The 15,188-nt window shown below is 32.6% G+C and overlaps 2 protein-coding genes across 3 annotated transcripts; both read right to left on the minus strand.

Annotated features, from left to right (window-relative positions):
- Window positions 1-6,758: 6,758 nt before the first annotated feature.
- LOC124820987 (vascular-related unknown protein 1) lies at window positions 6,759-8,018 on the minus strand. Of its 2 annotated transcripts, XM_047292779.2 has the most exons (3): window positions 7,590-8,018; window positions 7,401-7,463; window positions 6,775-7,286 (listed from the first exon to the last, which is right to left on the minus strand). In XM_047292779.2, exons 1-3 carry the CDS (start codon window positions 7,926-7,928, stop codon window positions 7,131-7,133), a joined length of 558 nt encoding a protein of 185 aa, XP_047148735.1. In that variant the 5' UTR covers window positions 7,929-8,018; the 3' UTR covers window positions 6,775-7,130. The 2 variants fall into 2 exon arrangements, with proteins under 2 accessions (XP_047148736.1, XP_047148735.1); XM_047292780.2 differs by lacking the exon at window positions 7,401-7,463 and having other exon boundaries at window positions 6,759-7,286.
- A 2,323-nt stretch (window positions 8,019-10,341) lies between these two features.
- On the minus strand, window positions 10,342-13,031 carry LOC124820988 (RING-box protein 1a). Its single transcript, XM_047292781.2, has 5 exons — window positions 12,856-13,031; window positions 12,718-12,768; window positions 12,574-12,633; window positions 10,608-10,679; window positions 10,342-10,512 (listed from the first exon to the last, which is right to left on the minus strand). Exons 1-5 carry the CDS (start codon window positions 12,989-12,991, stop codon window positions 10,475-10,477), a joined length of 357 nt encoding a protein of 118 aa, XP_047148737.1. The 5' UTR covers window positions 12,992-13,031; the 3' UTR covers window positions 10,342-10,474.
- Between the last annotated feature and the right edge of the window lie 2,157 nt (window positions 13,032-15,188).

Genomic DNA, 15,188 nt, shown 5'->3' on the forward strand with positions numbered 1-15,188 from the left:
CATGCGCGAAGAGAAGAAGAAGTGGAACCTGGTGTTGTGGCCGGCGATGGTTCCAGTGGCGGGTGTCGTCGTTGACGACACCGCGAACCGCGGCTAGCGGTGGCCGGTTTGTGTGGAGGCTGAGTCATGGCCGTGGGTGGCAGAGATGAGCGTCTCTGTTTTCTGTCTTTCAGAGGAGAAGACCCTGGGTCTTGGTGCTGCTCTCACAAATGAGATGAAGTTGGAGGAACCCCTAATGGGTTTCTGATTAGGGTTAAGAGGCCTTGGGCCTGGTGTGGGTTGCTTCCTTTTACTCCCTGCCACACGCGCAACTCCATTCGCACCCCCCTGCCATATGGGCTGAAACCCATTCTGTTTCTGCAAGTAAAAAGAATTGGACCTGGACACTGGATACACCTCCATTTTCATCTTTACACCTTGGCAGATTCAAAGTTGGAGAAAAAGGACTTTGACCCAAACCAGAGGACCTCAACTTTACTCCGCACCTCTGGTTTTTGATCTCTACACCCCTAGTTTTGTTGGGCTGTTTCTCTTGCTTCATTTTTATGCTTTTGTTTTTATTAGTATTTGTTTGGTTATTAGTTTTTACTGTATGTAACCCCTTGTATGATAACCCCACTCCTAGATCTTGTCTTTTATTTTTATCAAATAAAAGTATTTTGAAAAGGTTTAAGCACACGTGCGACCGCTCGCGTAGGCCTTGTGCTGAAAATCTTTTCCTTTTCTTTTACAAAAGTTAAAAATCAAATAAAAATATTTTGAAAAGGTTTAAGCACACGTGCGACCGCTCGCGTAGGCCTTGTGCTGAAAATCTTTTCCTTTTCTTTTACAAAAAGTTAAAAATCAAATAAAAATATTTTGAAAAGGTTTAAGCACACGTGCGACCGCTCGCGTAGGCCTTGTGCTGAAAATCTTTTCCTTTTCTTTTACAAAAGTTAAAAATCAAATAAAAATATTTTGAAAAGGTTTAAGCACACGTGTGACCGCTCGCGTCGTCCTTGTGCTAAAAACCTTTTCTTTTCTTAAATAAAAAGAATTTCCAAAAATACGTTTAAAGGTTGAACACTCGTGTGATCGTTCGCATCGTCCTAGTGTTCAATACTTTTCTCTCTTATTTACGTAATATTAAACGAGGGTATGAGTGCTCGTGCGATCGTACGCATCAGCCTAGCACTCAATACTCTCAAGTTTTTCTAAATAAGTAAATAATGGTATGTGTGCTCGTGCGATCGTCCGCATCAGCCTAGCACTCAATACTCTCAAGTCTTCCTAAATAAGTTAAATAACGGTATGAGTGCTCGTGTGATCGTTCGCATCGGCCTAGTGCTTAATATCGTTATCTCTCTTTTCAAAAATAATTAAAAATATTTAAATATCATTTTAAAGGTATGAGTACTCGTGCGACCGTTCGCGTCGGCCTAGTACTCATTACTTTCTTTTTTCTCGAAAATATTAAAAACATAAAAATCTCCAAAAATTAAAAACATCTGCTTTTTCAAACAAACAAACAGTCTTTTGGCTAGAACTACGTAACCCTGATTTCTCATTTTGAATGAGAATACGTAGGAGCAAGGTCAATCCTTGTCGGGCCCAAAAAACTAAAAAAAATATGTTTTGTTTATTTAGAATTTTATTTTAGGGGATAATTAAACATTTTGAAAAACCACATCATATTCGCGCATTTAGTTAAAGGTACTGCCTTAGGGCAGGCGTTGTGGGGTGCTAACACCTTCCCCACGCGTAACCGACTCCCGAACCCAATCTTTGGTTTTCGTGGACCGTGCTTTATCGTTTTGAGGTTTTTCCATAGTTTTCCATAATAAACTATGGTGGCGACTCCAAAATCTCTTTTCGAAACCCGTTTCTTTTTTGGATCGTCGTCCCGTCGCGATTCCGGTTGCGACAGATATCACACATTCCCAACTTGAATAGAGACTCATTAAACAATCTTCTTGATACTCCTTTGGTGAGAACATCAGCCAACTACAATTCTGATCTTACAAAAGGAAATGAAATTATTCCAGCTTCAAGCTTCTCTTTGATGAAATGTCTATCAATCTCCACATGCTTTGTTCTATCATGTTGCACAGGATTGTGAGCAATTGCTATAGCCGAAGTATTGTCACACTACAAACTCATAGGTTCATTTTGTGTAAAGCCCAAATCTGATAACACATTTTTAATCCACAAAAGTTCACATACACCTAGTGCCATGCCTCTGAATTCTGCTTCAGCACTAGATCTTGCTACTACAGGTTGTTTTTTACTCCTCCAAGTTACAAGATTCCCTCCTACAAAAGTAAAGTATCCAGAGGTAGATCTTCTATCATCTTTTGAACCTGCCCAATCTGCATCAGTGTACCCTTCTACCTTTAAGTTTTCATGATTTGATAACAAAATTCCTTTTCCAGGAGCGGACTTCAAATATCTCAAAATCCTTTCAACATCATCCATATGAAGCTTCCGTGGGTCATGCATAAATTGACTAACAACATTCACTACATAAGTGATATCTGGACGTGTATGGCACAAATAAATTAATTTTCCTACCAGCCTTTGGTATCTTCCTCTGTCTATGCTTGCTGAATTTGAGCATTGAAAAAGGTTATGATTTTGTTCAATTGGTGTATCAGCTGGTTTACTCCCAAGCAGCCCAGTTTTCGATAGTAAATCAATAGTATATTTTCTTTGGCATAGAAAAATACCATGTTTTGATCTAGCTACTTCAATACCTAAAAAATATTTAAGATTTCCAAGTTGTTTCATCTCAAATTCAAATGCAAGGTATTGTTGTAAACTAGAAATCTCATCTTGGTCATTTCCTGTAACAATCATGTCATCTACATATATAATCAAAGCTGTAATTTTTCCTTTTCCTCTCTTAAAAAATAAGGTGTGATCAGAGTTACTCGCTCTATAGCCAAAAGCCTTCATAGACTTGGTAAACCTTCCAAACCATGCTCTTGGGGATTGTTTTAATCCATATAGAGCCTTCTTTAATTTGCAAATCTTCATTCCAATTGAATCAGTCATGCCTGGTGGAGAATCCATATAAATTTCTTCTGAATTTTCTCCGTGTAGGAAAGCGTTTTTCACATCAAATTGTAGAAGAGGCCAATCTTGGTTTGCAGCTAGCGACAAAAGTATTCTCACAGTATTGAGTTTGGCTACTGGTGCGAACGTCTCTTGGTAATCTACACCATAAGACTGAGTGTAACCTTTAGCCACAAGTCGTGCTTTATACCTCTCAACAGTTCCATCAGCTTTATGCTTAATTGTAAAGACCCATTTGCAGCCCACAGTTTTCTTCCCTTTTGGTAAGGACACAAGATCCCAAGTGTTGTTTTTTTCTAAAGCTGCCATCTCCTCAACCATTGCTTCGGTCCATCTAGGATCTGCCAAAGCTTCCTGTACATTACTAGGAATAGAAATTGAAGATAATTGAGATACAAATGATGGATATGACTGAGATAACCTGTGAGATGACACATATTTACTAATGGGATATTTAACTTTGGCTTGGAGGTCTGGTTCATATTTAACTGGAGGTTGACCACGGTTAGAACGAGGTGGAAGAATATATTGAACAGTAGTAGACTCAATGTTTGGTGTGCTGGTGGTCTCACGCAGACAAGAATCAATTTCATGATCAATTTCATTAGTATTATCAGAGATAGTATCAGAAGGTACCTCTGAAGAGTCAAGTTGAACCTGTGGAGAAGATTGAGCCAATTGGTTATTATTAGAAGACACTGTATATCCAGAAAAGAAGGGTCCATATTTAGGATTGGCTCACTTCCTGCAGAATGATCCTCACACAATAATTTATCTTCACAATCAAACATATCAACATCATGATTATGCACTTCACTTTCATTGCCTCCCTGAAGTGGAGAATCAACATAAAAAAATTCATGCTCATTAAATGTCACATCTATAGAAATATAAAATTTCCTTGATGGTGGATGGTAACCACGATAACCTTTTTGAGTTGATCCATACCCAACAAAAACACATTTGATCGCTCGTTCTTCAAGCTTTGTACGTTGATGTGGGTGTAAGTGAACATATATAACACATCCAAAAATATGAGGTGGTAAATAAACTATGGGAGGAAGGATACAATGATCAGACAACACATCAAAAGGCCTTCGAAAGTTAAGCACACTAGAAGGAGTTCGATTAATTAAATAAACGGCAGAGCTCACAGCCTCACCCCATAAATGAGATGGGACATTACCATCTATCAAAAGTGATCTTGTCACCTCTAATATATGTCTATTTTTCCTCTCAGCCACTCCATTTTGTTGTGGTGAATAAGGACATGTAGTTTGATGCAAGATGCTTTTAGAGTTCATGAACTCTATTAATTCAGTCTTAAAATATTCTCCTCCATTGTCTGATCGAATGACCTTAATAGATGTGTTAAATTGTGTAACAATCAAATGATAGAAGGAACGAACCACATCACACACATCACTTTTATATTTAAGCAAATATACCCAGGTTACCCGAGTACAATCATCAACAAAACTGATAAACCATTTTTTTCCATTATGTGTAGATTGCGGGGCAGGGCCCCAAACATCTGTGTGAATTAATGAAAAAGGAAAATTAGTTTTGTTATTGCTTAAAGGAAACACAACACGATGATTTTTTGCCAAAACACAAGTTTCACAAAAAAAATCAGAAATATTGCATTTATGAAATAGGGATGGAAATAGTTTTTTTAAATAACCAAAAGAGGGATGTCCCAACCGTCTATGCCACAACCAAATTTCTTTTTTGTTTTTATCTTGTATGTGATCGTTCGCAAGACAAGTCAATCCTTTATTATGGTTTGATTGTGAGACATTTTCAAGATAATACAGTCCTTCACTCTCTCTCTACCACTAGCAATCTTCTCCTTGGAATGGATATTCTGAAAAAGACAATGGGTTGGGTAAAATAAGGCAACACAAGAATGTGATTTGGTTAACTTGCTGACGGAGATAAGATTACAGTTTAATGTAGGAACAAATAAAACATTAGAAATCGATAAGGAGGGTGAGAGGGATATAGTACCTATACCTTCAATAGGAGATGAGACCCCATTGGCATTAATAATAACAGTTTTAGAACAATTAGAGGAAAAATTAGTGAATATATGAGGATCACAAGTCATATGATCAGTAGCACCCGAATCAATTATCCAATTACTATCCTTAGTAACAACAGAAAGATTAAGGGCAGAGTTAGATACACCTGACTTGGTCACAAATCCGAGAGCAGTAGAAATATAACTCTTGGAAGCAGCGGAAGTTCCAGAATCATGTTTCTCCGATTGATTGTCATCGGAAGAAGCCATCAGAAATATTCAATGAAAAAAGGCACTGATTCCTATGTCTTAGAGGATATCAGTGTTGGCTCTGATACCATAATAAAAGGTTTAAAGAATAATTCTGATATATTATTTCAAAGAGTAAAGTACCATATATATACATTTAAGGATCCTATAATCTTTCATCTATTAAAGGAATGACAAGTGCACAAATCTGCACAAATTATAATAATATCTAAATTATAACTAACATAATATTTGATTGCCTAATATCCTTTAATAGAATATTTGGCATATCTTAACAAAATTGTCCTTTCACGTTTTGACTGCCCATGATTATTTAGAATTAAGAATGTAAAAGTGAGTGTAATTATTGTTAATTAAAGAAAATACTTGTGAAGGGTTTTGGCTGTAGAAACTATTCTTTTAACTGGCGCATATCTCACTTTTTTTTTTTTAATAATTTTAGTGTCACATTTTCACTTTAAAAATATTTGAAAGCATATAATTGCATAAACTAACCTCTTTTTTTAACAGACAACATACTACTACTTTCACTCTAATTATATTTATAAGCATAAATTTTTACTTTAATTATTAGAAAAAAAAAGTAAAATCATATTTCTAAGACTATTAAATAAATATAAAAAAATAGACTTTTTCTACGACTTTGCCATAAAAAGGAAAATTTTAAAATCACAATTCTTTTATTTATTAAATTGTCCCAAACATGTCTTAGTTATTAAAGTAATTAAAAAAATAGTCAGATAAATAATTTTAAATAAAAGTGCTGAATTGGTGTTTTTGCCTAAATGATTAGGTTTCTTCTACACGCTTCATTTAAGATAATGAGATATACTTTTGAAAGTTAACTTTATTATCAGTATATGAAAAGATTTAGATCAATGCATTGTGACATGACCGTTTTTTCTTTGATGTTTTGCAGTACTATACTTTGTAAACTATTGTCCACTAATACATAATGTCTCATACATAATCTATTTAAAATCAAAAGCATAGATATATCAATATATCAATTGAGTCACACTATTATTTAATGTTTAATATTAAATGCAGTACTGCTACGCACGAATCTTTATTTTTCAATGTTCTACACAAAGGGCTCTTTTCTGGTTTTCATTTATCACCTATCATACTTTCTTTTCAAACCATTTGAAATTTGGCCAGCCACAATCATGTATCCTCTCATTCAATTAATTAACAGTAAATCTTTGATTTTGCAATTTAGCTTGTTAATAAACACAATACATAATTAAAATTTAATCTAGTTTTAATTTAAAGAACCTTGATGAAAATAACTAAAAATACATTGTAGTTGAAATTTAATCATATTTAATATACTTTTAACTATCCCATTCATTCATTATATATACATTTTGACCAAGCTGGTTTCACTTGGACCGCTAAGCCCTTTTCACCTACAACATCATGAAAAGTGCTTTTTGTGTGTCCCTTGTAGTAACTTGTCACACTAACATTTATTTTATGGTTTTAAATTCAATATCATGCAAATTTAGACAGCTTATATACCTTTTTTTTTTTTTCTGTTACTTGTAATTTTGAGAACATATATATACTTACTTCCCTTGAAGAATGTCACAAACATGATCTTGGTTTCTGTGTTCATGAAGAAACAAGCAAAACATAAACTATGGTCTCAGGTTATGATCATGTTAACAATGATTGGTATAATACAGGGGTTTACTGTCACTGATCATGTTATGTTAACAGCAACGTGACCTGAGAAGTCAAGCTACATAGAAGAACACAAAGTAGACAAAAGTAGCATTCACCCATAATAATTAACCAACATGGACCAAGGAACAAGGCATAGACCCCTTTTCTTCAAGTCTGCGGTGCACTCAACATTGTTTTCATTGAAGTTCATGTCACACTCATCAGCCTGCAGCAGGTTTGGGTAACGCTCTGAGTGAAAACCCTTACCCTACACAATCATCATCATCATCATAAGCTACATATCTTGGATAGAAAAGTACTTAAAGTAATATTTACTATTTCTTCCATTCTTACACAAACATCATAAATTTAGCAGGGTTACCCTAGAAGTAGAACCATCAAGTTGATCATCGTCAATCTTGCTGGAAATCTTCAGGTCCCCTACCTATTGTAAGAGATGGAAAGTTACATGATAAAAAAATGTTAAAAAAAAAAACAATTTCCACCAATTATATACTGTATAAATTGAACTTAAAGAAAAAGAGATGATATGATATTGCAGATGATGTACCTTGGGACTATTGACAGGGGAGCTGGCAGTGTCTTCCAAAGGATCATCGTCTGATATCTGCTGGGTTCTTGTTTTCTTGAAACGAAGTTTCTTAGAGATATTATTAGATGAGTCCGTAACTCTAACAGAAGGGTATGACAGAAGGTGATTGTGATGTGAGAGTTTCCATGCAGCAGAAGAAGCAGCATCTGAGACCAAAGAGGAGCCACCCAAGCTGGAACAGTAACTTTGTTCCTCCATGCCCTTAGAAAAATCTTCCAAGTAAGAAGTCCACCCGCTTTCCTCATTGCCACTTCCAGACACTGCTTTTCCCATAGAAGGATTCAGAGAATGCTCCATCAGGAGAGATAGAGAGATAGAGAGAGAGAGAGAGAGAGTTTTGCTTTCAGATTGTGAGAGACTTCTTCTCTGGAGGGATTTATAACACTGAGCTTAGAATAATGTTCTATGAATAGAGATACATGTCAGTGTACACCACCAGCAGAGAGAAACAAATATAGGAAGGAATCATAAGTCATGACTTTTTAACATTCGATTTTCATTTTTTTCAATCTCTTATTCATAACACAAATTATTAAGTAGTTAGAGACTATTATAGTTTTAATTAATTTTTTATGTATAAGAGAGGTTAGATTTATATGCTGACATAAGAAAAAAATGGATTAAATTTATTGAATCATAAATTTATATAATCTTTTACGATCATAAATCTGTCCTCACTTATATTATTTATAATCGGTGTGATATCTTGAATAAAATTAATAACAATTGCTTAAGTATGTGATATGGAGAATTAATAGACGTGATATAACAATGAGGACCACTCTATGTCTACATCAAAGAGTTTTCAAATATGATACCGTGGAAATATATAAAAGAACAAAAAGATGTCAGAAAACTGTTTATCTGGTTAAGGTGTCCATGTTCGTTGTTAATTAGATAAACGGCCACTTAGTTTTACTCAGACGAGTCAATCTGAAATGTTTTTTGGTCCTACTTTGTTTATTAGAAAAAAAATGATTTTTGTGAGTAAAAAGAAAATGCGAAAGAGTTTGAAATTATATTTATTATTTGTTATGAGAGAGAAAAGTAGTGTTAGAAAAGAGAGAGAAAGGGAAGGGGGAAGAGAATGATCAGAATGAGGCAGTATAATAGAGAGAAGTAGAGAACGTGAAAGGAATTGAAGACCGAGAATGGCGTTGACCTTTGTGGTTGGAAGGAGATTTGGTTTCTGAAATGGAGGCCATTATTTTCCTTATCACACTCTTCTTTCAACCCAAAACATTTATTGAGGGAGACAAAATTGGCCTCAATCTCTCCTTAACTGCACTCTATACATTCAATTTTTAGCTTCTTTCCCAGCTAACTCACTCACCTCTAATATAACCTAACTTGGAAGACATTGTGTGAACTACAAAAAACCTTATAGCTGCGACATCTTAGGTACTTTTCTTCTCTACTATTTTCTAACTAAAATTTGATTTTCGCTTCAATTATATCTATGATCAAAATTGTTGTCATTTATCCTGCAAATTTTCACTTAATAACACAAATAGAGTAATTCGACTTATTCTGATCGATCAATGGCAAATAGAGTGATTCGTTAATTCAAATTGATTATATATATTGTGGAAAAAAGAAATATAATTTGCGAAATAGCCTAGGATTTTATTTTTTAAAGGAAATTTCGAACTACAGTGAATCCAGCTAACCATGGTCAAACGCAGGTGAAATATTTGGTCAGAAGGTTTTGCCCCTACTTAACCTTTTTCCAGTCACATTTATGGTTGTTATTGAAATTTGCAATGTATGAGTGGTAGTTTTACGTAGGCTTGCCACTGCCAACAAATGTTTGGGCTGGTTTTTCCAATCTCATTTAGTTCTTCCACACCCGAATAGAATAAAAGTCCAAATTTATTTTGTGTGAAAACATTGAAAACCGGGACCATATGGGTTCCCCTTGTTGAATTGGCAACTTTGTTTACAGTTCTCTGTAGTAAGGGTTCTCTATGAAAAGCTGTTTAGTTTTTGCTATATTAATGAAAAATGCTAATTCTTACTAACCCAGTTTAGTCATACCCCCTTTTCGTACTCTATTATCTACTTGTCAAATCCCTTGACAAAAGGTAACGGATTCTGATTATGACATTCTGATTATGACAGTTATTTTTACAATACATTTTATGTAATAACTGTCATTGTTTTCCTCTATACATCATTTTTTTATCTCAATCCATACACTTCTTTCCTTTTCTTATTTCTCTCATTTTCTCGGAAAATATAGTTAAACAAAATTCCTTTTATATTATACATTTAATTCATTCAATCTTTGCTATAATGATTTTAGAAATGAATACACCAATTTAGTCATCAGTCAATTATAGACATCCATAATATTGTTCACAATATAAAACGTATCTGTTCAACCATTAATCCAACCCGTATATATATATTAAACAATGCTGATATTAGGTATTTTAACATTGCCTCACATTTTCATAATTGCACGTATCTATTTAAAACAGCACGAACTGAAATAGAAGGTTCTACTCCAGTAAAATCCATGATACTTAACGTGATTCATTAGAATATTAGTTAAGAACGTGTTAACAAGAACTTTGTGTGCATCATATTCGTGAAAATAGGCAGTACATTAGGTGACATAACATTGAATTTTTTTGGCGTGGGTTATGCGGCCGGATTTAGTTGGTTTGAATGATGTGATGAACCGTGGAACTGGGGAGTAACGATATGATAAAACATTTAGAAGGGACTCTTGAAAGATAGTAAAACTCCAACGACAATAACGTAGAGCTACAAATATTTTATAGAAACTGATACAATCAAATGTCCCCAGTTGGAAGTATCTCAGCGGCATCCAAGTTCTAGTGACCATATTTCTGAAACTCCCACTCGCTATTATCTATAGCACCAAAGAAACACCATGCAAGTGAGAAGATCACTAAACCATTCAATCCAAACAGAGAAAAAGGTGGAAAAGGAACTTGTCCCACATACCTAGCGGACATACTTGACGGGTCTTGAGCCATCTGCTTATGCAATGGAAGTGAAAAGCATGGTTACAAACTCCTGTAGAAGATATCAGGCAGAACAAGTAACAATTTCAGTAATCCTGCTTTTGCCATGCCAAAGCGCAACAAGTATATAGGCTTACATAACTAGAGAAATTACCTAAGCACTCTTTTAAGTCTTCCTGCCTAAAGTGAACTTTTAATATGGATTTTTTCCCGACCCTGCTCTGTGCCGGGATCGGATACAGGTATTCAATGTAAAATATACAAATGTGATAACATTTTTAAGATTAATGGTCTGACAATATATATTGAATGAAATATATTTATACATAAATAAATAACTTTAATATTAGCTAGATTTGATTATCCTGTAACAATTTGCGACCCAAGTGAAATGCATTCAGTCTCTCTTCCAACATCACTCCCTTATTCCCAGCTGTGTACATCCTCACTCCCTAACTGGCTCTAAAACCTGCCTTGAAAGGATGAAATCACAATAACAGGTATGGTGAGGGTGTAGATTGAAAGTGGAAATGCCTTGAGGGAGGTAATGAGTTAGTGAAGATGAAACTTGAAATGTGTATAATGAATTATTCAACAGGCATTAGTAACTTAAGATGTGGACAACCGCAGCCACCCTCCAACCTAAAATTTAAGCTTGACGAGCTAAGGCTGGTTCAAACAGAACTTGCTTGTGTTTTTTTGTCGTTGGGTAGTGATGTAAGGGTGGAACTTTATGTTATTGAAGGGAGATAATATTAATAACTGCAACAATAAGATGATTAAGGTTAAGGAAGAATTTAATGGAAAGGTTTAATGAACACTTCCGTTCAACAAAAAACCTCTGTATTTTCATTCTTACACTGTTACCTACAAATGTGCCAAAACAAATGCAAGCTTGTCACACAGATTTCAGTATCAGATATAGACATTATGCCAACATTGACTCGTTATATCTTATGCTAAAGGATTTTGGTTCTACCTAGAGCCACAGTTAACAGACTACAGAGCTAGACTTCAATAAATCATGACCTAGTGTGCTTCAACAAAAAGATCTAGCAAGTGGTTCAGTGAAAAATAGGCCTGAATAAAGTTGAGAGTCATTAAACTTTAAACCATAGTCATATGTGAATTGTGATGAAAGTATTAGTTTTTTAGGTCTGAATATTTAAAATAAAACATTATCTCATTACGAGATACATCACATTAAACTGTGAACTTATGAACTAAACAAGCCTGCAATCTCAATATGGTCTAGAGTCTAGATGTCAGTATATATCAATCAAGTATGCAAGCCTCAATAATAAGAACCAAACAAATAAAAAATGAACAAACATAGGAATCATTGTTAATATCTCCACTGCAAGTGCAGTTGGCAAAGGATAAAGAGTAACAGTTTCTATAGGTTTTTCATTGCTTAATTAACAACTGAGCTTTGGATTTTATGTGGGATACAGGAATCACAATTTCAACACTACTTGCACTAGGTTCACCTACCTACATACATACATACATATATATATATACATACATACATATATATATATATATACATACATATATATATATATATATATATATATATATATATACATATATATATATATATATATATATATATATATATGAAATCATAAACACAGAAGATGAGGATGATGATCCCTTGGAAAAGTGTTCAACTCATCTCTTATACTAAGGATAAGTTCCAACCTAAAACTAGCTGAAGGAATAACCAGCCGCTCATATAAAGTATTTTTATTTCAGATTATAACTTCCTAAACAAATATAGGAATACAACTATAGAGTAAAAATTCAACAAAAGATTTAAAAAACCGGATTCCAAAACAAAACTCCCAATTAATTGGATGGAAAAAGACCAGCTAGAATAGAATAATAGGAATCACTGAAGTGACATATTTAACTTATAAATGTATAGGATTAAGAGGTACCCCAAGCTACAGTGCATTCCTCACTAGTAGCGCTAGCCTGGTTGGCCTGACACTCAATACCTAAACAAGCATCCAAAATAAAAAAGAATTAGGCTATTTCTCATAAAAAAAAATCACAAAGATAAGTTGAATTAACACGCTTACAGAGATCCATGATATGGTTCCTGCAGATAGCACAATTGTCCACAACGATATCTGCAACAACAGAATGGAAACAGAAGAAAAAAAATGAGAAGAATGAAATTAAAGCTAGGGTTTAGAAGAGGGTTGAAAGAGACTCACCCCATGCCCATAGAGAAACGGCATTCCACTTCTTGATCTCGAATCGCTTCGGCTTCTTGCTGGATGAAGAAGGACCTGTGCTGCTGGAGGGTTCGCCAGCCGGAACCATGGTCACGTCAGAATCTATAGTAGCCATTCTTCAAGGATTTCAAACTTGGGAACAAAACTTCTTGACCTGTACTCATGTTTATAATGTTTTCTATTTTTTATCTCTAGACTGGATTGGGCTTTACTTTGTTGGGCTTTTGTGGTTGTTCAATTATTTTAAACAATTTTATTATAAATAAATAAATTTTATAATTTTATTATAAATAATTTTCATTTATTTTGTAGATAATTTTATAACTAAAAAAAATATCAAATTTTGTGAAAAGATCAAATAAGAAAATGGTTAAATAAAAAAAAACTGTTATCTAATATTAATAGAATAATTATTTTAATTAAAGAAAAATATATTTAAAAAATAAAATTAGAAAAGATAATCTTAATTATATATTATTATATAAAACATATTTACTTCATTTTTTAATTTTATACTTTAATAAGGATTTATTATTTTTAATTAAAATTATTATTTTATTAATTTTATAGTAACATTTTCTAAATGTATTTGTTTTTAGGATTAAATATGTTTTTAATCCCTTAACTATCACACGATTTTTGGTTTAGTTCCTGTTCAAAAGTTTTGTTCATTTTAGTGTTTGTAATTTTGAAACTGTTATAAATAATCTCTAATTTTGGATGGGTTAACTTTTACTTAACCGTGGAGTTAATTTATACTTTGTTCACAAATAAAGAAAAAAAGTTTGAATAAGAATAATTCATCGCATATTATATCAAACATTAGGTTTATGCGAAAATTAGCCCAAGTACCCATATATAATAGTTGCACTTTTTTCATACACACAAGTTCATTTATTGTAGGGAAACCAAATTTATTTCTAAATTGATTTTTTTTTTCTTTTTTTAAAGAAGAGATACACATCAACCTGCCAATTTGAAGACACAAGAAAGAAAAATTAAATTCGATAATCTACTACCTATTTCAACAATGATAATAGCATTAAAAGAAGTGTATACATGTATATAACATTAAATATCATAACAATTAATATACACATATATTTATTACAAAGTTTTTTTTTTAAGAATAAGAAGTTTCTTTCCATTCGTGGTACTATCATCCGTACTTATACAGTGGTGTTAAAAGGTAAAAACAAGTTCAAATTATAGTATTAAATAATAATTTTCAATAAAACATTATTCAATTAAAATTTAGATACGAAATTAAGAAAACATGATTATTTAAGAGGAGTTATGTCACACTGCTATAAGTTCACTGGATATCTAAGCTCTTTTATTTTGTCCATATTAAACAGAACAAGGGTGTTGAAATTGTTTCTCCTGAAGTAGTTGTAATTAATAACTATTTGTAACTTTCATTAGGTCTTAATCAGATTGACTGGAATATTGAGAGAACTAAATTATTAATGTTGTTGGCTCCAAAAGGAAAAAAGAAAAGTTGAAAAAAGTAAGACTAAAATTCCTTTTAACGGTCTAATCTTTATAAAAAAAAAAATGTAATCAGATTTTTAATTTTTATTTTGTTTTATTTAATTTTTTTAAAAATAATTTAATTAGTTTTTTTTGTTATTATTTAACATTAAAGTTTATATATAAATTAGTCCCTCTAAAATATAAAATTAATTTAAAATTTTAAAATTAATAATCTAATGAAAAATTTTAATTAAATTATTTTAAAAAATTAGATAATTAAAATTAAAAATTAAATTAGATTTTTTATAAAAATTAGAGGAAAAAAGTAATTAAAGGGAGAGTGAGAGTGTGATAGAAAATGGAATTGTGGAAGAGGAAATGAAGATTGACCTATAGAGATGGGTAGTTATATTTAATGGCAACCAGAAGCCTTCAATTACGCCGGTGAACTACCATGGCGACATGTTTTAAGTCCCTGGCTGACTAAGTCATTCTCACATACTCAACCTTGTTTGAAAAGTAAACTACATTTACACTTTATTAGGTTTTCTAAAAATACACTCAGATCTCGATTTTTTTTTTCTTTTCAAATTGCACACAAATTTTTCTCAATTTTAAAAAAGTTATATTTAAAAAAATCCTTAAATAGTTAGAAAAAATATTAACCATTATATTATTGAGTAAGCTATAACTTATTTTATGAATTAAAAATTATTAATATTTAAAATTCTTTTTATTATAAATAAAAAATTATAATTGATTTATGATTTAAAATATAAATTTATCTTTAATATTAACTATTAAAATTGAGACTATAATGTATACATTAATAACTT

This window comes from Vigna umbellata, chromosome 6 (assembly GCF_029865625.1).
Source record: "Vigna umbellata cultivar VRB3 chromosome 6, Vumbellata_1.0, whole genome shotgun sequence".
NCBI classification, from domain to species: Eukaryota; Viridiplantae; Streptophyta; class Magnoliopsida; order Fabales; family Fabaceae; genus Vigna; species Vigna umbellata.

Bases quoted from the DNA above. Each gene is read 5' to 3' on its own strand.
- LOC124820988 (XM_047292781.2), bottom strand. From the start codon at position 12,991: ATGGCTACTATAGATTCTGACGTGACCATGGTTCCGGCTGGCGAACCC. The intron at 12,769-12,855 runs GTGAGTCTCTTT...CTGTTGTTGCAG, and splicing joins CGTTTCTCTATGGGCATGGG to ATATCGTTGTGGACAATTGT. The intron at 10,680-12,573 runs GTACCTCTTAAT...TATCTTCTACAG, and splicing joins GGAATGCACTGTAGCTTGGG to GAGTTTGTAACCATGCTTTT.
- LOC124820987 (XM_047292779.2), bottom strand. From the start codon at position 7,928: ATGGAGCATTCTCTGAATCCTTCTATGGGAAAAGCAGTGTCTGGAAGT. The intron at 7,464-7,589 runs GTACATCATCTG...CTCTTACAATAG, and splicing joins CCCCTGTCAATAGTCCCAAG to GTAGGGGACCTGAAGATTTC. The intron at 7,287-7,400 runs GTAACCCTGCTA...ATGATTGTGTAG, and splicing joins TTGATGGTTCTACTTCTAGG to GGTAAGGGTTTTCACTCAGA.